This window comes from Scylla paramamosain, chromosome 47, assembly GCF_035594125.1.
Source record: "Scylla paramamosain isolate STU-SP2022 chromosome 47, ASM3559412v1, whole genome shotgun sequence".
NCBI classification, from domain to species: Eukaryota; Metazoa; Arthropoda; class Malacostraca; order Decapoda; family Portunidae; genus Scylla; species Scylla paramamosain.
This window is the reverse complement of record NC_087197.1, coordinates 2,977,501-3,000,000: the sequence shown is the minus strand read 5'-3', so window position 1 is coordinate 3,000,000 and position 22,500 is coordinate 2,977,501. Positions and strand designations below refer to the sequence as shown.

Sequence of the window (22,500 nt, the reverse complement as noted above, 5' to 3'; positions counted from 1 at the left end):
TCTCTCTCTCTCTCTCTCTCTCTCTCTCTCTCTGAAGTATTCATGATTCTACATAGTGAAAATTTAATTAACACCGGTTGTTACGTACACCATCAGTAAAAAGAAAGAAAAAAAAGATCAAAATATAAATAAATGAAATAAATAAATAGATTAATAAATTAGTAAATGAATAAAAATAAGTGAATGAGAGAGAAATGAGTAATATAAGGAACACTAACTTGGTATATGAAATCCGTATTAAAAAACGCCACGCTCTCTCACCACGACTATTTTCCAAGGCCACAGAGACGGTTACCTCAGTTGCCAAGAGTGTTTTTCCTGTTAATAATAAAGAACTCATCAATCTGTCACTAGAACTTTAAAGCACCCTTAAAAACCCGTCACTTCAACTACACCCTTTCGAATGCAGTGGAGGTGCTGGCCAGAAGTATTACAATATATGGGCCTATTTTTTAAGGGGTTGAAACTCTTAGTTATCTACCCGTCACGTTCCAAATAGAGCGATATCAGAGAATTAAAAGCATAGGAACAGAAAATAGAAGCTGCAAGAAGCCGCCATCAGGACTACACGCGGCAGTCCCTCTATGAAACGTGCCTATCTATTTCCACCTGTCATCCACGTCCATAAATCTGTGTAATAATCTTTTAAAACTCCCTAAACAGAGCAACTGGTCAGAGAAATGCGTGGTGTGTGCATGTGTGTGTGTAAACATTAACTTTTTTTTTTTTTTAATGTAGGAGGGACAACGACCAAGGGCAACAAAACTACAATAAAAATTATAATAAAAAAAAAAAAGGCCCACTGAGGTGCATATTAATCTGAAGAAAATATAATAATTTAGTATGAAAACACGAGTATTGGAAGGTTAACCCTGTCCAGTACAAATATAAATAATATAAATAGCTGTACATACATACATACATACATACATGCAAGTAGAACAAGGAAATAAGGAAAATTGTAAGCCATGAGACCTTCACGCAGCTGCCCCTGTACAACACAAACACACCTGTATATATCCCATCCCCATCCATGTATGCGTCTCACTTCAGCCTCCCTACTGACTCAGCACTAGCAGCCACCACAGCCAGGCATAATAGTCCTTGATGTTGAAGTTTCAAAATACGCGCCAAAACACTCCACCACTAGCCGGCACCTTTGCAACACTGCAGACTGAATGTTGCCGCGTGTGCTTTGTTGACGCTATTTATTAACTGCTCACTATATCTATTTGACTGCTAAGTATGCATATCTTGACTGCTAAGTATGTATATCTTTGACTGCTAATTATACATATCTTTGACCGCTAAGTATACATGTATCTGACTGCTAAATATGCTTACTTTTGCAACACTGAAAGATGAAGATTGGCGCGTGTGGTTTCTTTGCGCTACGTGTCGGCTGCTCTGCTAACTATGCATGTGTAGGCTTTGCAGTTGCCAAAGATGCAAATAAGCAAGTCAGTGTCAATATTATCTTTATCTTTCATGCATTACTATAGTACATTATGCTTCATCAATAAATCCAGTATGTTATCTTATTTTTGTTCACTGTTGTTGATTACGTAAGAATTCGTTGCTAAGATCCCTCATTCCACACACACACACACACACACACACACTTCACCAGCTCGTCTCCCAACGGCAATGATACAAAATGATATGCCATTTATATATAGGAACATGTTATTTTAATTACCGATGTTCTCTTTTGTTCATTACATAAGTCTCCGTTGCTAAGATGTCATTACACACACACGCACACACATACACACATACACACCTATTCTCACACGAACACTGGTACAATATAACATGCTTTACCTATAAAATACAATATGTTACCTTCATAGAACCTCCCTTTCTTTTAATGTGGAATTGAAATGATAAAGTTGCTATGAGGGAAGTGTTGCTATGCTGCGGCTGTCTAGCGCAAGCTGCTCTTTACTGTGACTGCTTTCTTAAACAGAAGGAATTTAACTGTCGACTTCCAAATACATTCTGTCTTTGCAGTGAGGCTAATGCTGCTTATAACAAAGCTGTATTAATGATGTCATTCCCCAGGCACATCTTAAAAATTAAAGTATTGACAACAACAATGCACACCTTGAAAATTAAGCTGGACCAATGCCTGAAAAAAAAAAGATCATTATACATAAATACAGTGCAATTTGGAAGGACAAAAATAAAGAATAAAACTTACCATGTTAATTCTGCAATGATGAAACAGCGAGGAGGAGACGGCGAGGCGGGGAGGGAGGGGGGTAAGAAAAAGGCTTCTATACCCTTCACACGCGGTCCTGCGGCGTCCATGGGACCTCCACCCAGCACCTGGAGGGGAGAGGGAGGGGCCTGGTGCAGCTGCATACCCTTGGCTGTCATCAAAGGCCATGGAAGCGAGTTTCCTTCACGGCCAGGCAGGGGGGAAAAATCTTGTGTTTCGGGGGGTGTACATATGCATTATTTGTGAGGCGTAGGAGCTCCCTGGGGCCTGGACACCTCGCACTGCCTCTAGGAAAAGCGCGTGTGCAGCCCATCGCGAAGTATTGCTGAGGGGAAACGCAGGACACCCGAGATATTGAGCTAAATACACCACGGAAGGGCCAAAATTGTTGCCTGGGTGTCCTTATCTTTGCACGTGGGCGGCGTGTGAGGCTGTGTCCCCTCACGAAGGCACGCCCGTTGGCTTCCCTTTGGTCAGGGCTCGTGGGGCGTGACCGGTGGGGGGCGGGTAGTAAGGCTGAAGGGCGGGGTAATTTAGGGAAAGGCGAGGAGAAGCACAGTGGCGGCGCGGGGAGGGACTGAGGCAGGTGGTGGGGAAGACGCGCTACTTTCACGTCCTCGCGCGGGAGGTAGGCGCGCCCCCAGCTGGTGCCGCCGCCACTCACGTCGCCACGCCCGCCGCCACCGCCACGCCACTACTCATCCACGCCCGTACGCCCACGCTGTCACTGTCACTTGATCATTTCCATGCCCATTTATCCACCGCACGCCCATCGTTACGTCACCACGACCAGTTTTGTTCCATCTTCATCCAGTTCGCCTGTCACTCGTGAATTTTGTAGTTCCGTTCTTAGCAACCACGCCCCCTCGCCTACGCCGCGCCTGTACGCCCACGCTGCTACTGTCACTTGATCAATTCCACGCCCGTTCATCCGCCTCACGCCCGCCATTACGTCACCACGACCAGTTTTGCTCCACCTTCAACCAGTTCGCCTGTCACTCGTGAATATTGTAGTTCCGGTCTTAGCAACCACGCCCCCTCGCCAACATCGCGCCTGTACGCCCACGCTGCCACTGTCACTTTGTCATTTCCACGCCCATTCATTCGCCTCACGCCCACGGTCACGTCACCATGACCAGTTTTGCTCCACCTTCATCCAGTTTACCTGTCACTCGTGAATTTTGTAGTCCTAAGCAACGTGCCACGCCTCGCCCACACCGCGTCAGCACCTCCACGCTGCCACTGCCGCACTGCCATCACCACGCCTATTCATCCACATCTCGCCCGTAACTACCTAGATACCACCGAATTTTCTTCATTGTTTTACATCAGTCGTTAATTTTACAAACGCCCACGCTCTTCAGTCAATGTACGCCCACGCTGATAGCCACGCAGTCATTATCCCGCCCATTAATCCAAATGGCGCCTATAATTACTTAGTTTTACTACACTTATATATTATTTTCTCAGTTTCTCATAGCAACCATCACGTTCACCACCACCCTCTCCCTGTCCATGCCTGCCTCAGACCACGCCCACAAACCACCACCACCTTCACCCTGCATTCATCTCTGCTGCATGCAAGTCTGGTGACCAAATAAATGAAATGCCTGTCTTTCCTCAGAGTAACAAGCAACCAACGCAATGTCTGAGGACGACTCGAGAGGCGAGGAGGTGAAGAAGGGGGAGGAGGAGGAGGAAGACACAGACTCCGGGGAGAAGACGGAGAAAGAGGAGCCAGCCAAGGAAGGGGAGGAAGCGCAGGAAGAAGAGGAGAAATCCGACGAGCCACAGCCACCCAAGAAGAGGGGCAGGAAGACAGGGTCTGGTGCCTCGCCCGCTAAAAAAGCCAAGAAAGAAAAGGAGAAAGGTGGGACTTCAGTTTGTCTTTGTAGTTTTATGGTGAGATAATGAAATATACCTTAATCTTTGTCTGATAATAACTAACTTGCTTTACTATTATTATTATTGCCATATGTATACCACAGCATCGTATACACATCACTCACACTCCCAGCTAAAGAAAGAAAAAAAATCACTATTGACGGTAAATTGAAGCTGATGTCTGAGTGATACAAGCACTGCCACGATAGCCGACATACTAAGCTGCCATAAGAAAGCCTTCCACTGGGGATCAAAGGAAAAAGACTTGTATATAAAAAAAGGGGGCGGCTAAATGACAGTAAGAAAGAGAACTGAAAGGATAATATCAGATAGGAATTAAAGAACACTATTGTAAAATATAAAGACGGAGGGATTAAAGAACATTGGAGAATATAAAGGGACATAATAAGATAGGAATTAAAGAATATTGGAGAATTTAAAGGCATAAAATCAGGAATTAATCAACAAGTACAGTATTAGAAGAATCAATAGACCGTGCCTGAGAATTTAGAGAACAGTTTTGAAGAGGAATGAAGATAGTATTAAAAGGGGAGTTGGGAGGTTATTAGGATCTGGACAGCATTAGAACAATCAAATGACTTAATCCTTTCACTGGAGAGTCGTCTGTTGTTGACATTGCTTGGACACAAAACAAGAGAATAGGATGTTACTTTTTGTGTCCTGCAGGCTACAGAAGTACTTAAGAGATAACAGTAGAAAAATGTGCTTGTAAAGTTATAGGTGATTACTGGGGAAAATTTTCCTTAGTAGTATAAATGTTAAAGGGGTATTAGAAATCATTAAAGAGCAATCCAGTGAGTATTAGAGGAATTTAAAGGCAGTATTAGATCAATCAACTCTTGACTTCCTTGGCTTCTCAGCTTAAGGAAAGTCTTGTGCAAATGTAGACAATTTTGAAAGGTGACACTGAGCAGAGGAGATAGTTGAGTATGTAGTGAAGCTTCTTAGTGTATGGGGCTTCATCTTTGCCTGGTGGAAGTTGGCAGGATGACTTACAAGTCATTAGTAGTTTTCTTTGTCTTTATGTAAGGGGTGCTGGCCAAGGGTGAAAAATAGGGTTAAATGCAGTATTAGAGTAGATAACCTTACTTGTGACTGCATTTCTCATTTGTAAGGGATGCTGGCCAAGGGTGATAAATAGCAAAAGGAATGCTCCAGTGAGAAGTTAAAGGGGGGTATTAGAGAGTAGACTATGCTGCATTACTGAGCCCTGACATAACTGATTAGTAAGGGTGCTGGCCAAGGGTGACAGTGTAGTAAGGGTGCTGGCCAAGGGTGACAGTGAAAAGAAGGCCCCACTGAGAAGGTAAAGTTAAGGAGCAGCATTAGAGAGAGAGTAGATAGCTTTACTTGTGGCATATCCTGCATTACTAAGGTTATTGTTGATATTGTTTTTTATTTATCCTTTTTTTGTGTACTTATTTTAGTTTCATGGCTAAAAACTCATTTACAGCAGGTTTCATCATGTCCATAATGAAACTACTACAACAAATAAATTTAAGACTGGTGGGGTGGAGTAATGACTAAGTAAATCTTGGCCATTAATGCTACCTCTCAAGAAAAAGAAGAAAAAATTGTTGGAGAATATATTAAAAAAAATAAATAAATAAAAATAAATAAGGACTAAGTAGATATAAGACTCAAGTTGTGTAATGAGTAAAAGAAATCATTTGCCATCAGCACTACCACTCAAGAAAGAAAAAATTGTTGTGGAAAATATGTAAGCTAATAAGAACAGCAGCATAATTAATTAATTGAGGACTATAATAGTACCACATGAACCTGGTAATTTGCTAAACTTGTGACAAGAAAAATTAGAAAAAAAAAAATCAACAAAGCTATCAATTTTAGCAACTTGTAAATCCATAACAATAATGATCATGCACTTTCAGCTAACAATGATACTAAATAATAATGCATCAATCAATTCATCTTAACTGTCATTGTAAACCACATTGAATTATCCCTGTATTTTGTATCTTGATTTTATGCAACTGTCTATAACATGCTGTACTCCTAATGCTTCCCACTGAAAGACTAACACATGGAAGGAACTTGTAAATTCTTCCTCCCAAGTAAATGTGTATGATGTGTCTGGCATGAGTGAGACAAGCTGGATGGGTGAGTCTGGAAGGTGTGTGGAAGGGAAGCATTGAGTTTCATCTGCTTGATGTTCACAAGGTCTTCATTCAGTATTGCTTCTGAGAAAAAAAAAAAAAAAAAGGGAATACCCATAAAGTATGCTTGGGTGTTCAGTAAATGGATCCCAGTGTGCCATATTAATATAATAGATTGTATCATTTAACCTTTTAATTGGCAATATTATTATTTTCATTATTCAATCAGTTAAGGTGGGTGATTTAATTGAACAGAAATAAAACTAGAGCCACTAATAGGATTCAACTTTTGAAGCAGTTTTTTATTGTTAGTGGAATCTTGAAAGTATACTTGAAACTTGAACTTTAGACATGTAAAACTGGGGATGCCATGGCAGTGCAGGGTTGAGGCACACCTGTGGTAGTGTCAGCCACATTCACACTTGTGCTCCACCTGAAAGACATGAGGCTTGCTTGCGAGAATAATACTGCATGTCTAAATTCAGTAATTCTCAATGAAAATACTTGTCATGGTTCTAATCCTGTTGGGGCGACAGGCAGATAATATAAGACAGGGAAGCAGCAAGGAACCAGTATGCAGGAACACTTCAGTCCCTGTATAATACACACATCACTTCCATTCCTGTCTAAAAATCTGTCTATTTTAAAATGTTCAAATCACTATTCACTGACAGCATAACTGAGCATTCTAATGATATATTTGAGAAACAAATTGTCACCTACATGGCATCAGCATACAGAAATGGCTCCACTGTCACTGGCTTATGTGTGGGAACTGTTTGATCAATAAAATTCATAATACTAATAATGAGCACCCCATTGATATACAGGTAGGCAATTAATCCATTTGAATTGGAGAGATCTTGGGCCAGGATTAAATAAATTGGGTTTGTCTTGTTCCATGTTGTGGCCTCAATTTCTCAACAGTGAATAGGTGCAGAATGGAAGATGAGGAATTGTGACAGCTAGCAGGAGTGGAAGGCTGGTGATCATGTCCCCTCATGTGCTTGTAACAACAGACTAAGCTTTATTTGAGTGACAAATAAAAATCAATGTGTCACTTGCTGCAAATAACACAAGCACTTGCCTTTCGTATCACCTCCTCCCGCCATACATGCTGCATAGTTGTCAGCATTGCAGGGGAGACTCGTCCACCTCTGTATCCTGAATGTTTACTGTGTTGACACTCTTAGACTAATAAAATCTGGCAGGACACATCAATTAAATGTATGCCAAACTTCCCATCCTTATTTGTTAAGCCTAAACTGGTTAACTGCACTAAATCCTCCCACTATAGTCTAACAATGCCTGTAGGTCAGTAGTGGGCTCAGGTTGTCATGTTTAATATCAACTTACATGTTTTCCTTGAATATCTAAAGTATGCTTGCTTTTGGCTTTTGCTATGGATGTGTGTGGTCAGCCATGTTATGCCTAAGCTCCTGTACAGTGGTCCATGAGACTGTCCCTTTCCACCAGGGGCAGAAAGGGCCAAGAGTGTGAACCATGTATGAGTGTGGTGCTTTGTCTGGGCCACCCTATGCGATTGCCAGCCTGGTACATACATAGATCTAAAGTAAAGAAACCACTTGTCTTCATCTGTCAAGTAATAGAGATAAATATCAATATCACTTTAAGGGGAATAGCCTAGACTCAGTGATGGTGTAGATATACTGAATAAGAGATCATGTCTTGTGTTCCTTTTTTAGTTGCACTTCACAACATATAAGGTATAAGGTCACAGTTCCTTCAGCCTGGCTGTGGAGTATGCGGCCAGGAAGTGACCCTACCATGGTGTGAAAATCATTTCTCAGACCTTGCCATCATGAGTAATAAAAAGTAGAGTGGAAATGAAGATGCTTATAACTACAATTCTGGAAGAGGCAAATGCAAAGTATTTCTTGCAAACAATTAGTCAAAACACCAAACAAACTGTCATCCATGGCATTACTAAATGAAATACGAAGAACAAGCATACACCGGCTACACCTCCCTAAGCCTCCACTGACAGCACTTCACCAACAGGAGCAGAGGGGGCCACCAAGAAGAAACGTAAGCCAGTCAAGAAACACCCTAAGACAATGGACATGGTTGTGGAGGCAATCGACAGGCTGGGAGAGAAGCGAGGTTCCTCCGTCCAGGCCATCAAAGCGTACATCGTACAGAACTTCAAGACGGTGCGAATGGACATGATCAAGTCAATGCTGCGCCGCTCCCTCACTATGGGCCTCCAGCAGGGCATTGTGGCAAGACCCAAGGCACAGGCTGACACTCAGGTGGGGCATTGTGGTGTGAGGAAAGGTGCAAAGAGAAGTGGTGAGAGGTAGCTTGGTGAAGAATTAAAGGGTAATTATGGGTGGCCTGGGAAAACAAGAAAAGGTTCTTAGGTGGTTGAGTGGCTGAGAAATTTTGAGTTTTGAAATGGCAAGGATGGGTTGTTAAATATGATATAATAAGCATGTAGATGAAGTTAGTTTGGGGAGGTACATGAATTAAGAGAAACATGCAAATGGACCTTTGCATAAGGCTGAAATCATGGGAAAAGTTTAGGCAAACAAATATAGCTTCATTTAGCAAAAAAGTAAAAAAAAAATAGAGTATATTATAGCAATAAGTAAAGTGAAGACAAACTGCAAAAAAATTTCATGAGACAGGAAAAGACTGCTGACATGAAACAAATCAAAATGACAACACACCTTTTGTTTGCAGGTGATGAATGGCAGGTACCTCCTTGGGAAGGCAGCCAAGATGGAGGATGAGGATGAGGTGATGCCACAGCAGTCCAAGCGTGCACAGGAAGCCAAGAAGTCTGCCAAGAAGCTCAAGAAAAAGGCAGGAAGGAAGCCCAAGAAATCCCCCAAGAAACCCGTTGCCCGCAAGGTGTCCCAGGCCAAGGCTAAGAGGCCCATCAAGAAGGCTCGGCGCGGCAGAAAGTGAAGGCGTGAGCTGGGCCAAGGGTGGGGATGTATGGGGAAAAATTGTAGTTAGAAAGATTTATTTTATTTTATGATTGATTTTTATATTTTCATTGATGTTGGAGCTCATTATATCATCGCCCATTATGCAGCAGCAGCAGCAGCAGGAGCAGGAGCAGCTTGGCATCGTACCTCACCAGGACTTGCCACCACACACGCCACACACAAACTCGATTCACGTCTGCACAATTCACTTCCTGAGTTGTGTGCACCTTCTGCAGATTGTCTCCTTTTACTTGAATTTTAAGGTGCAGATGTTACTTTGAAGCCTTGCAAGAAGTACGACTTGGGAATGAACTGTGGAGACAGGATTCTAGACTGGTCACGTGGAGGTCCACTTCAGAAACACCGGCATCAAGCGCTTTATTGCTACAGCTTTCAGTTGTGATATTATAGCCAAATTCATATTCATCATAGATACACAATTCTTTTAACAAAATAAATTTTTTTTGTTATATCATTGTTTCACTTTGCAGCCCACAAGCACCATTTTACTTTTGAGACATGATTTCAAACTCAAATAATTAAGTGCCACAAAATACCTGGGAGTCCCTTGCCTGGCCCCTCTCAAAGGCACATACTCATAACTGGCATTGCTTCCAATTCACACTCTAAATTTATTCCTAGAGTATATGCCAGTCTTGGTGACTCTCCCACCCTGAAGCAACACATGCATGATGCAACGCCAAACAATACAGATGAACTTCACTTTATTGGTTTGCATTCATATAATAGAATCTGGTAAGTGAGGTGTGCCGTTCCCAAGATGCTCAGTGTGGTCTGCCTGATATGTTCGGCACCCTGACTGTTATACTCTGCAGCTTCATGACATGAAAAAATAAAAATATAAATAATAGATGCACATGAATGTTTTGAGAAGGAAGTTATGGGGACTTCTGTACAAAAGGAGATACATAAATGCACATACAACTTACTATACAATCCACACTCCCATGTGTTGTGGCCACAGTACTGAGGAGAGGACAGGCCTCATTGGTGCCTTGCCACACAACTGTCCAAGGGAGTGACTCACACATAACCAGTGTACAAATATATGCACAGACTATAGAGCCACATTGTGGCCCTCAATAATACAGCAGCCAGTGTGGCTGGGAGGGCTGTCCTAGCAGTGTGCACCATCACCCTATCACAGACCCACGTCTCTCTCGCCTCTGTACTAATTCACACGCAACAAACGCATCCTTCACTGAGGTTCCTGTTGATACTGAGGGCCAGGTTTTCAGACCATATCACTTGCTTACTGGAAGACCAAATAACACTAATAACAATGATGGCTCAAACTAGTTCAGAAGGGTCCTCTCCTGCAGGCCATGAATGCAGGGCAGCTCCTCTAATGTGCAGGGGAGGCAGCAGCCACACCATGCCACTGTCAGTGACACACTTCCATGTTGCTGGGGACAAGCTTGACACACAGGGGTTGGATCATCCATTCACTCATAACAGTCATGGGACATGAGTTGCCCTTCTCTCTACAAGACTGAAAACTACTACTGGATTTTCAAACTTATTACTACATACACGAGTATGAATTGCTCTTCATAAAAACCAGCCAGCCTGCTTAGGAATATGCAGATCAACATGAACAGTGCAAAAAACAAAGAACAAAAATTTTTTTACACAAATTAAAAGAAATGGCACAACAATCTTAGCAAGACATTTCACAAATTTAACATTTTTGTAAATTTCATGGAGATGTATGAACATCACAACACTTAGAGCATCCTCAATTCACACTTAAGGATATTCCAGAAAAAACAAACTGTCAACTGAAAAAAGCAAAGTGAGGCACATAATTCCTACACTTGTCAAACAATTACAAACTTCCCAGTACAGGTATCCTCCTCTGCCAATCAGTACTGGAAACAAATGCACCCTCAGGTACACACATGACAAACGGAGATTATTGCCATATCAATAAATTCTACAAGTAATATTCAATCTCCAGTGCTCAAATGTACACTGTAGTTCCTGCTACAAAAAAAGATGCAAGTATGTTTGCTTGAACTAGCAGCAAGAGGTATAAACCCATCTTGGCTGTGTGTAGTGAATGCACACAGCCCAGTTCACCCGCACCACCACCATCCCTCATCCGCCCTCAACAGAGACTTTCTGTGATGGCTTGATTGTCAAAACATCTATTTGAACATTATTTCCCACAAAAATGTTTTGAAGATTTTGAGATTTTAATACACCCTGAAAATGTATATCGGCTAATGCTGAGAGAAAAATCTTCATGTCAATCAATAAATTATCCATAAATGAACTCTTCACCTGTTTAGTAAATAGAAGCATAAGCAATGAACATGTGTGTGATACACTACAGCACCCAACATGGCGCCTCAGTTTCTGGTCAAGGACGAATGAACTATGAGATGCCTTCCACCCCTTCATTAAATTACAAGTAAAAGAAAACCACACCCCTGAGATACATTAAAACTATAAACAAATCTTGAATTTTGGATTTGCATGCCTGTACATGGTTCCTCCTTCACCCTCAATGTCTACATTTATATAAGCAGTTTTGGCAAAGAAGCAATTAACAGATAAATATTGCACATGTTGGATCCCTGTGGGTCTGAGCGAGGCTGGCCACACTTTCTTGGTCTCTTGAACCATCGCCTGAATGGTGACTACACATGCAAGACTTGTAATGCCCTTTAACACAATATACACATTCATACAGGCTTTTGGCACATCCCAGGGAAATTATTTGACACAGCTGGTGCTTCTACAGCCAGCAGCCAAGGCTGGTGCTCTACACTAGCAACACCGGCTGGACACTAAGTAGTGTGCCAAGGGGATGTGCATGCATGTGGAATCCACTGGTCTCAGGTAAGAAGCACTTCTCAGGCAAGACAGACTATGTACAAACAGCATGTGATCACACCTCAGAGACTTCATCATGTGAGGTCAAACCTGGTATGTACAAAAACACTTAAGTTGATCACTCCCCCAAGACAGGGCAGTATTACTCTGGTGAACTGTAGACAGGACAGGAGCAGCAGCAACCTGGCAGAGTAGTGCACTGCCCAAATGAATCCTGCCAGAACCCAAGACACGGCTGCATGTAATGCCACTTTCATTGAGTTCTCCTCAGCACCACGGCTGCGAAGCCTGGTCGTCCTGGGACAAGCTTGGTGCAGGCATTACAAATCAGATCCAAGGCAGTACACAATGGTGGCACAAGCCAAACAAAGAAGGCTGGGTGAGCCACACAAGGTGGGTGTGGAGCACAGGGATGGGGAGGAGACCCCTGCAGGCTGGGGCCCACCGATGCCCGCCTGGCACTGCACCACCACAGCCGCTGCCACCACTGGAGGCTCCTGTGATTGCACGTCTTCAGGAGAGAATACTTACTATCCCATAAATAAATGCCTCTCACAAAAGCATACAATAGAGGTGGTTTTATTCTCTATTTACAAAACACTGAAGAATCTAACAACATTTAATAGTCAGTCACACACTGGGTAGGAAATCACAAGGCATAGATCAATGCTTGGCATTAACTGCTTTGTAACTTTCAGGGCAGTTACTGCATCCTTACTTGAGTGGCAACAGCAGCCTAAGACTAGAATCTGGTATAACAACTGTTAATTTACATTCAGTGTGTATATACATACATACACACACACACACGCATATATATATATATATATATATATATATATATATATATATATATATATATATATATATATATATATATATATATATATATATATATATATATATATATATATATACACACACAGTAGAGCAGTCCAAGTTCACAAAGACTTAATCCCCAAGAGGCATAAACTAGACCAATATCTTGTGAATTTTAAGCTTCTCTGTTTATATATATTTATGGAATATAAATAAAATTTACAGGTCACATACATATATCTCAGAGAAATTGTGTGTGTGTACCATGCTGTGCTTTATGCCACCTTGTGTAGAATGGAAGAACACCACAACATATTCCATCTGGAGCAAGGTGAGTGGGTGGATGAAGGTGAAAGAGCACATGTGCCTCACTCCCTTGTCCTCCCACCTACTGCCTCTCTCAGCCAGGCAGTGGTGCCCCTGCCCTCCTGCCTTGCCCAGGCCCTGCCTCCCTCACTGCCCACAGACTGGAGCTGCCTACTGGGCCAACCACCCAACACAGGCTGTGGGTGGTCCATGCCCTGTGCTGGTCAATGTGGGGTGCTATTCAGTGTCCTGTGGCAGGGCTGGCAGGAACACAACACACACCTTTCCTGCAGCACTGCTTTCCCCCAGATTTATTTGTACTCCAGCCTCCCTTTCTTCCTCTCTCTCTCTCTCTCTCTCTCTCTCTCTCTCTCTCTCTCTCTCTCTCTCTCTCTCTCTCTCTCTCTCTCTCTCTCATACATACATACATACAAACATACACACATATGCACACACAAAACCATGCATTCTTCTCCAGCGGGATAGGCTACAGTAATTAACCAAAGAGATGTGGCACTGAGCCCTCACCCTTCTGCTCTTTAAAAGAAAGAGGAAAAGAAAAGAAAACCAGGCATTTCCCCTCCCTCCCTCCCACTGTAGTAGGCTAACGCATTAAAGAGAAATTGACGAGCCTAAGCCTCCCGCTATTATAGGCTATCATCACTGAGGCTCTCGGCATTGGGTATTTGCTGCGGCTCAAGGATCAAGGACTCCTGGGAGGGCTCAGCTGGTGCCAGGGAGCAACCTTCACTGCCTGCAAGGGAAAGCCAGAGGTTGCCGTTGCTATCTGTTGTCCTGTGCCGCACACATTCATGTCACACTCTTGTCATGGATACAAGCAATGAATACAGGAGACAATGATGCAAAAGTTGAAAAAGGACGAGCTTCTGTTCTCAGTGGACTCACCATTGTCGTGTGGGTTGTTGTTCGTGGTGTCGTCGTCATCGACGGGGAAACGGTTGATGGCAGGGTCAATGGCTTCCTTGAACTGGTTGTTGGCACCCTTGGGGTCAAGATCCATGGCCCATGAGAAGTTCATAAGAGCCAAGTGAGTCTGCCCCAACTTCTTGTGGACCTGTGAAGGGCACCAGGCGTAATGTTTACCATGAGCAGCTGGGCTGAATTCACCTCTCATCCCTGGCCTTCCCTACCCGACCTCCAAAACTTGACAATTAATAATGCAACTCAACTTCATTATGAAGAACCAACGGCAAAACTTCAAACAGTGCATATCACTTACTGTATGTATGTGCACGCGCACGCGCGCACACACACACACACACACACACACACACACACCTTTCCCAGCAGGAAGTACACATTGGACTCCTTGGGCACAATCTCCCGCAGGTGGTTGAGCTCGGCCAGGGCCTCCTGGTGACGGTCAGTGGCGTGCAGGATTGAGGCACGGTGGTATTTACACAGAGGGTTGCGAGGGTCCACCGCCAGGGCCCGGTTCAGAGTGGCCAGGGCAGCACTGCTTTTCTGAAGGGCGTGCTCCACCTGTGAGTGGGAACGTGAGGTGGTGGTGGACTACCGATGGGAAACAATGAGGCTGAGGACTAGGGAAACACAAATTAAAGAATATGTAAGAACAAGATTAGTAGTAAGAGAGATTCATAATAGGAGACAAATAGAAGATATAATATAAAGTACAAGAAAGTTTCTTCTGATTTCTTTTCCTCAGAACAATTACAAATAGAGAAAATAATAATGCAGAATTGTGAACAGCACTGTGAAAGGCTCCACACATGCTTGTAACAGCAGTCATTCCCCCTATGGCAAGTGACAGACACCTTCAGCTGCTACACTGGAGGAACACTGCCACCACAGTCACACACACATAGCAGAAAGCAGGACTCTGTATCTTCAGTTATAACACCAATAAAGGAAGAAAGCAACATGATCACCAGTGAATGGAAGAGGGAGGGAGGGTGGGCAGCAGGTAGCAGTGTACTCACCACAGCAACGTGACACATGAGTACTGAGCTGTGTGGGTGGATGCTCAGTGCTTTCCTGAAGTGGAATTCTGCTTGAGCAAACCGCTCCTGTTTGAACAGCACCAGACCAATGCCGTACCTGGAGCACCACACCAAAGCCAGTCAGTGCAACAACAATGACAACACAGTGTGCTGAGGTGTAGACATGTATGCTCACCGCAAACTAAGCACTAAACTGGTTCCTGCATTTTCTACTCAAATGTTTTTATTTATTTTTTTCTATTTCTATCTATGCACATATGAAACCAAATGATTGAACATTATGAACCACTACACAATGGATACTACCACACGCACACACACACACACACACACAAGACTCACCAAGCATTGTAGTGGCGTGGGTCTACCCTGATGGCACTCCGGTAGCAGCTGAGGGCATTGTCCAGCTCCTCCGTGGCTATGTGCTCATGACCCAGCAAGGTGTACGCATATGCAAAGTTAGGATCCACCTGTAAGAGGTGAATGAGCTTCTGTGCTTCAAGGAGACAGGAGAGAGAGTTTGCTGGAATATCATTGGAAAGACTGAGGCAGGCCTGGAGATGGTGTGTTGAGAAAGATACAAGAAGGATGAATGTAAGAGAAGGAGTCCTCTACAACCGCAAGTGGGAGAAACTCACAAGTCGAACCCATTCCACAAAACAAGGACATGAAACAGAGACAATGATGACGATGAGACGATGTAACGAGTGCTCACCTGTATGGCCCTGGAGAAGAACTTGATGGCTGCCTCGTGTTCCTTCTGGAGGGAGAAGCAGTTCCCTGTGGCACACCAGGCTTGGGGGCACTCACGGTCCTCCTCCACAAGGTCCTGTATGAGGGAAGCACACCAGGGATTCAGTGGAGTGTGAGTGGTGCGTTATGCGCTCGTCTGTCTTATCTCTAGTGTACAACCGCTCTTCTGTACTACTTTTAAATTTCTTGATTTTTTAGTGTCTTTCCTCTATTTGTCTGCCCCTCTACACACACCTATACACAACATAACATTGCACACACACACACCCACACACACACCTGGGCAAGGGCAGAGAGCTGAACCTCCTTCTGTTGGTGCCAGAGTGCAGTGCTGTAGTACTCCATAAGGTGCAGGCGATGTGGCTCACACTCACGCACCTCGCTGAAGAACCTGCAACACAACACACACACCATTAACACCTGCAACACACACACACCATTAACACCTGCAACACACACACACACACACACACTACAATGCAAGCAGGGACATGTACTGTGTGAACACTCTCATCCTCACCCACAGACCGGACACACAAGCTCTCAACACTATGAGTAACAGGAAGTTTAGCATGTAATCACTACGACATGGGCGAACTACAAACACACAAGAACACAAGAAAATAGGGGAAGCTGCAGGAACAAGTGGCAGTCCCTGTACAAAACATACCAATCACCACAACAAATATAACCAACTCATAGCTCCAAAACAGCCACTCACTTGACAGCTTGCTGGTAATCATTCATCTCAAAATAGGCCTTTCCGATGTGTGAGAGGACCCAGCCCGTGCGGTAGTGCTGTGTGGGCAGGGCACTCAGCAGCTCAATGACCCTCTCACAATTGTACTGGGCTAGCTGCTGGTATGCTGTTCCCATGTCCCTCAGCAGTGCCATCAGCCCCTCTGCACCATCATGAGACAAGCAGGACGGTATGGAAGGTAACAAGGAGGAAGGAAAGGGAGGGCAGACAGGAGAGGATAGGCAGACGGAAGAATGAGTGGACAGAAAAAAGGAAAGGATATAAATGAAGAAATGAGGCAAAGAAAGAAATGAAAGAATGAATGAGGGAACAAAGAAAAGAAAAAAAGGAATAAGGAAGGAAGCAAGGCAGGAAAAGAAAGTCTGTTAACAAGTATCCACAATCACCAAAAATACAACTAAACTCTAAATTACTACCTCCATTATCACTACAAAATATTTACACTACACACATCTGCATTACGTTACAAGTTCCTCACCACTCAGTAAATTACCAGCCACCATCCAGAAACCTAATTTCAGCCTAAGATCATAATCTCTTACCTGCCGACTGCTTCTGGATGGCAAAGGCCTGCTGGGCAAGGCTCTGCGGGGAGGGAGGTTTCTCAGGGTACGGCTTGTCGGTGGTGGATATAATGTCCTGGTTCTCACTCTTGTTCTTCTCATTGAGCTCCGACAGACTGGATTGGCTCTTGGGTGACCTCGTTTTGGTCTTCCTGGCGGGGGACTTGTTGTTCTCCTGCCAAGTGGATGGAGAAGTGTGTTACAGGGTGATTTTGTGGTGTGTGGTGGCTGTAACTGGTATCCGTGAATGAAGCAGTGTGTTACAGAGTGGATGAGTGAATGGGTGGTGTGTGGTGGACAGAACTGGTATCTGTGAGTGAAGCAGTGTGTTACAGAGTGGATGAGTGAATGGGTGGTGTGTGGTGGACAGAACTGTTATCCATGAATGAGTTATGTCCAATCTTCTAACTAACTAGGGCTTATTAAGTTTAAGGTCTGACATAAGTGTAAAACGTGACTTATAAAAGACACTAACTAACAGCAAACAAGCATTATGTAGCTAAAACCTTCAAGTGCACTTTAAAATGCCAATATAAATTAAGATCATAGTTTGTGAATCAAGGAGAAAAGGACATATGGGAAGGATAGAGGATAACAAAGGTGAACCAGAGACAGGAGACACCTCACCTTGACGGAATTACTGTTGCCAAAGAGACGAGAGGACCGGCGGACATTGGGGTTGGGCTGGCCGCTGGGAGGACTCTGGAAATTGCTGTTATTTCCTGCCGGGGCAAACACTGCTGGCTTGTTGAGCACCAGGGGCGAGTCCTTCGTCTTTCGGCACAGTATCTGCAGGCAGGGGAGGGAAAGGGAGTGTGAGACTGTGGCTCCTGACCAACTGACTAGATCTAGAAGCAACAAAGAGGATCAAGAGGCAGATTGTAACTAATGACAGACTGAATTAGCTTAGTCCCATTGTGCCATGATATAAAACAGTGAGATGACAGAGCATGCCAAAATGAAATGCATGAACAGGAACCGATAGATAAGGTTACAAATGGAAAATAACAGATAGATAAGGGTGTGAAGCGAAAACAATGGGTAGACAAGGCTATATATGGAAAATAACATGGATAAGGCTACAAAAGGAAAACCTATGCTAAATCAAATGGGAAAAGACACTGAAACATCATACAGGGAACCCACAAGACTGAAGGGAGATGAGAAAGGGGGACAAAGGACCAAACAGACATGTGGCTCACCCTTTTACTAAGTGGTGTGGGGATCTTGGCGTTAGGCTCTGTATCCAGCTGTGACAGGGAGAGCGGGGAGGACGTGAGGAAGGCCACGGAGGTGTTTAAGAGGGCTGGGTGCTCCTCACAGACTGGCGTGCCGGCATCCAGGGGCAGGACACCAAAACTTGGCGACAGGGGGCTCAGACTGACAGTGCCACCCATCACACTGCGCACCCTCACCAGCTTCTTCTTCTTAGGGGCCTGAAGGATTCCATCCCCCGCATCACCTCCCATCCCAGGGGCGCGGTCTGGCGTGGGGGTGATGGTGACAGCCACTGGGGTGTTGAGGGGGGATGGGGTGGTGAGGGCGAGGGACGGGGTGTGGACGACAGGAAGGAGGTTGTTTGGGGTGGAGGTGGGGTGTGTGGGGGCAAGGGTTGGGGTCTGTGTGATGGGCTCCTGCTGGCTGTTCACAGACACGCTGCTGAGTGCGGTGGTGGTGGTGGTAGTGGTGAGGATGGGGTCGGTGATGCCTCCGCCGCCTCCGCCAAGTGGGGGGGCGCTGTTCATCAGGGTGAGCACCGTGTTACCGTGGCAATTGCTGAAGCTCTCCAGGCCATCCATTCGGAACACCTGCAACACACCCACGATTGGAGCAGCACTTCATGGCACATACACAAACAAATAAATATACACACACACACACACACACACACACACACACAACAAAGTATCAACACAATTAGACTTAAGCTAACCCTCACTGATAAATATGACACCACCACCACCAACAACAAGTACCATACTAACACTAACACTACCACCACCACCACCACCACCACTACTACTCCCACAGACACATGATCTCCACACACAGGTCAGCCCATTACCTTGGTGGGGTCTGTCTTGTCCCCCTGGTCACACAGCGCCACAAAGGACTGCCACAGGAAGGGATTCAGCTTCAGGGACCTGCGGAAAGCCTCCACTGCCCTGGCCAGCCGTTCGGTGCGGGCGCAGATCACACCCAGCAGCTGCAGCGCGAAGCAGGCCAGGTCCCCATACTCTGTTGTCAGCTCGTCCACAGTCTTGGGGTAGAGGACGCTGCCTCCCGTAAGCACCGTCTCTGCCTCCTCCAGTCTAAGGATGCAAGGCGTTGTTAGTGGAGGAAATCAGGAGGATCAAACACCTTTGCTGTAAGTTTAAAATCCTCTCTCTTTCTGTCAGTATACAGCACAGAAAAAAAAAAAAAAAAACATACTAAAAATAAAAGGTAAAGAAAAAAAAAGCCACACACACACACACACACACACACACACACACACACACACACACACACACACAGACAAACAAGACACCACACCACACACACCTACAGACAAAGCACTGGTACATACTTGCAGAGGTCGAAGCAACATCTTGCCATAAGGAACCTGAGCTGAGGGGTGCGGGTGCCTCTTGCCCGCAGCACTGAGTAGGCGCGACCTGGCTTCCCTGAGCGGTAGTACGAAGTGGCCACCAGGTGTAGAGCCTCATCTGAATCCACTGAGGCGGGTGAACACAAGAGATGAGACAGGGAAAGGAAGGGAAGGGTGTGGTGATGGGACGTACAAGGTGCCACGGGTGTGAGGTATAGGGGCAAGAATGAAGGGGTGTTTAGGGTGTGGAATGGTAAACAGGTGGTGAGATGAATGGTTGTGATAGGGTGTACAAGGCATAGGCACAAGAATGAAGGGTGTCTAGGGTGTGTAATGGAAGGCACAACAATAAATGGAAGTACAGCTATATCTTGAGTGCTATAAATTCAAGAACACAACAAACAAAATAAAAAATAGAGATAAATAACAAATATACTTTAAAATCACCTCTCTACCATTTAAATTTTAGCTGTTACTCTCTCTCTCTCTCTCTCTCTCTCTCTCTCTCTGCCTTACCCTCGGCCAGAAGTCTCTCGGCAAGGAAGGTGGCGTCCAAGTAGGCATAGTTGTTCAAGCAATGCCACACTGCTGCCTGTTGGGGGAAGAACTGTCACTATTACATCACAGAAGAGAGGATGGATGCAATGAAGGAATGGGGGAATGGGGGACACAATGGGGAAATGGGAGACAGAGAAGAAGAAAGGATGGAAAGTTAGTTTATTCAAGGAAGCTTAAAATCAGACATAGGAAGGAAGGAAGGAAGGAAGGAAGACAAAGAAAGAAAGAAAAATCAAGAGAAATAGAGGATATGAAAGGGTAAAGTTTATCAAGGAGGGCTGAGAGAGAGAGAGAGAGAGAGAGAGAGAATAAATAGAGAAATAAAGAGAAATAAAGGTAAACAGAATAAAAAAAAACCTGTCAGAAAGAAAAAAAGAAAGAAAATAAAGAGAAATAAAGCAAGAGAATAGAAAAAAAACAAAAAAATAAAGAAAAAAAAAAGAAACTAGAGAAATAAACTGAAAAAGGAGAGAGAGAGAGAGAGAGAGAACTAATCACCCATACACAATGATACAGAAGGCCGGCTGAGTAATGGCTCGGAATTTAAGGGGCAAGACAGTGCTGGCCACCATGTCCTTTGAAGAGTAACGTTTAAGGAGGAGAGTGAAGGTCAGCCACTATCACACTTCCTGCTCTCACTATCATCACTATTTTGTCACTGTTTCCCTTCTTATTCTCACTATCATCACTATTTTGTCACTTTCTCTTCCTATTCTCACTATCGTCACTATTCTGTCACTGCTTCCCTTCTTATTCTCACTATCATCACTATTTTGTCACTTTCTCTTCCTATTCTCACTATCGTCACTATTCTGTCACTGCTTCCCTTCTTATTCTCACTATCATCCCTATTTTGTCACTTTCTCTTCCTATTCTCACTATCGTCACTATTCTGTCACTGTTTTCTTTCTTATTCTCACTATCATCACTATTTTGTCACTTTCTCTTCCTATTCTCACTATCATCACTATTCTGTCACTGTTTCCCTTCTTATTCTCACTATTATCACTATTTTGTCAGTTTCCCTTCCTACTCCTTCCTCTCACTATCATCATTATTGTCACTATTTCCCTTCCTTCTTCCTCCTTCCCTTCACTATCATCATCACATCCATCACCATCTACTTTCTATTATTTTTTTATCACATTTCCTCATATTCCCTGCTTCATCATCATCTTCCTTCTCCTCCCTCCCTTTGCCTAATCTAATCTGACCTAATCTAACCTTACTTGACCTAACCTAATTTGACCTAGCAAGCCTGACCTATCTTTACGTAACCTAACCGCCACTAGTGAAGATGTGTGGTCCCTGGCTGACTGGGGTGCGTCTGGCAGGTCCGAGTTGCAAGCTGTGTATTTTCCTTGAAGTGTTAACGGGTCAGGTCAGGTCAAGTTAGGTTAGGTTAGGTTATGGGCAATTCGGACATGCCAGATGCGACCCAGCCAGCCAGGGACCCCAATTCTCCACTAGTGCCACCTTACCTACATTAACCTAACCTAACCTAACCTGACCTATTCTAACCTAACCTGATTTTAACCTAACCTGACAGAAACCTTACTTAATTTAACATAACAGCCTAATTTAATGTACCCTAACGTATATTAACCTAATCATACCTAATTTGATGTAATGTTGCTTTAAATTAACTACCCTAACAAGCCTGACCTATTCTAACCTAACCTGACAGAAACCTTACTTAATTTAACATAACAGCCTAATTTAATCTAACCTAACGTATACTAACCTAATCATACCTAATTTGACGTAATCTTGCTTTAAATTAAGTAATCATACCTAATTTGACATAATCTTGCTTTAAATTAAGTAATCATACCTAATTTGACCTGACCTTGACGTACATTAATTCAACCTAGCTCATTCTTAACCAAATTACTAAATGTACATGTAACTTTAAGGCAAATTCAAGGAAAGGTAATCTTCCATACACAAAAACTGGAAATGAACTGATTCCATCTTAGTGAACAGATTTACATGAGAGTAACGCAACCAAGCCGACCTTGACGTAACCTAATCCAATTGAAACAAAAAGTTAAACTAATCCTAACTTAATAAACAATCTTGTATGAAGCTAACCTAACAAACA

General features: G+C 43.9%; 2 protein-coding genes across 2 annotated transcripts in view; one reads left to right on the top strand and one right to left on the bottom strand.

Moving 5' to 3' along the window:
* The first annotated feature begins 2,797 nt into the window (after positions 1 to 2,797).
* LOC135094828 (sperm-specific protein PHI-2B-like) lies at positions 2,798 to 9,673 on the top strand. Its single transcript, XM_063995236.1, has 4 exons — positions 2,798 to 2,934; positions 3,849 to 4,094; positions 8,269 to 8,519; positions 8,953 to 9,673. Exons 2-4 carry the CDS (start codon positions 3,869 to 3,871, stop codon positions 9,178 to 9,180), a joined length of 705 nt encoding a protein of 234 aa, XP_063851306.1. The 5' UTR covers positions 2,798 to 2,934; positions 3,849 to 3,868; the 3' UTR covers positions 9,181 to 9,673.
* Positions 9,674 to 9,915: 242 nt separating this feature from the next.
* LOC135094827 (cell division cycle protein 27 homolog) overlaps positions 9,916 to 22,500 on the bottom strand; it is a 13,024-nt gene continuing 439 nt past the window's right edge. Inside the window, exons 2-15 of the mRNA XM_063995235.1 lie at positions 20,355 to 20,430; positions 19,818 to 19,965; positions 19,314 to 19,560; positions 18,451 to 19,056; positions 17,876 to 18,037; positions 17,228 to 17,423; positions 16,647 to 16,827; positions 16,205 to 16,316; positions 15,888 to 16,001; positions 15,515 to 15,642; positions 15,152 to 15,269; positions 14,490 to 14,693; positions 14,097 to 14,265; positions 9,916 to 13,944 (exon numbers count right to left, since the gene is read on the bottom strand). Coding sequence (XP_063851305.1) covers positions 13,838 to 13,944; positions 14,097 to 14,265; positions 14,490 to 14,693; positions 15,152 to 15,269; positions 15,515 to 15,642; positions 15,888 to 16,001; positions 16,205 to 16,316; positions 16,647 to 16,827; positions 17,228 to 17,423; positions 17,876 to 18,037; positions 18,451 to 19,056; positions 19,314 to 19,560; positions 19,818 to 19,965; positions 20,355 to 20,430 — 2,568 coding nt within the window. The 3' untranslated portion in view covers positions 9,916 to 13,837. The remainder of the gene's footprint in view (positions 13,945 to 14,096; positions 14,266 to 14,489; positions 14,694 to 15,151; positions 15,270 to 15,514; positions 15,643 to 15,887; positions 16,002 to 16,204; positions 16,317 to 16,646; positions 16,828 to 17,227; positions 17,424 to 17,875; positions 18,038 to 18,450; positions 19,057 to 19,313; positions 19,561 to 19,817; positions 19,966 to 20,354; positions 20,431 to 22,500) is intronic.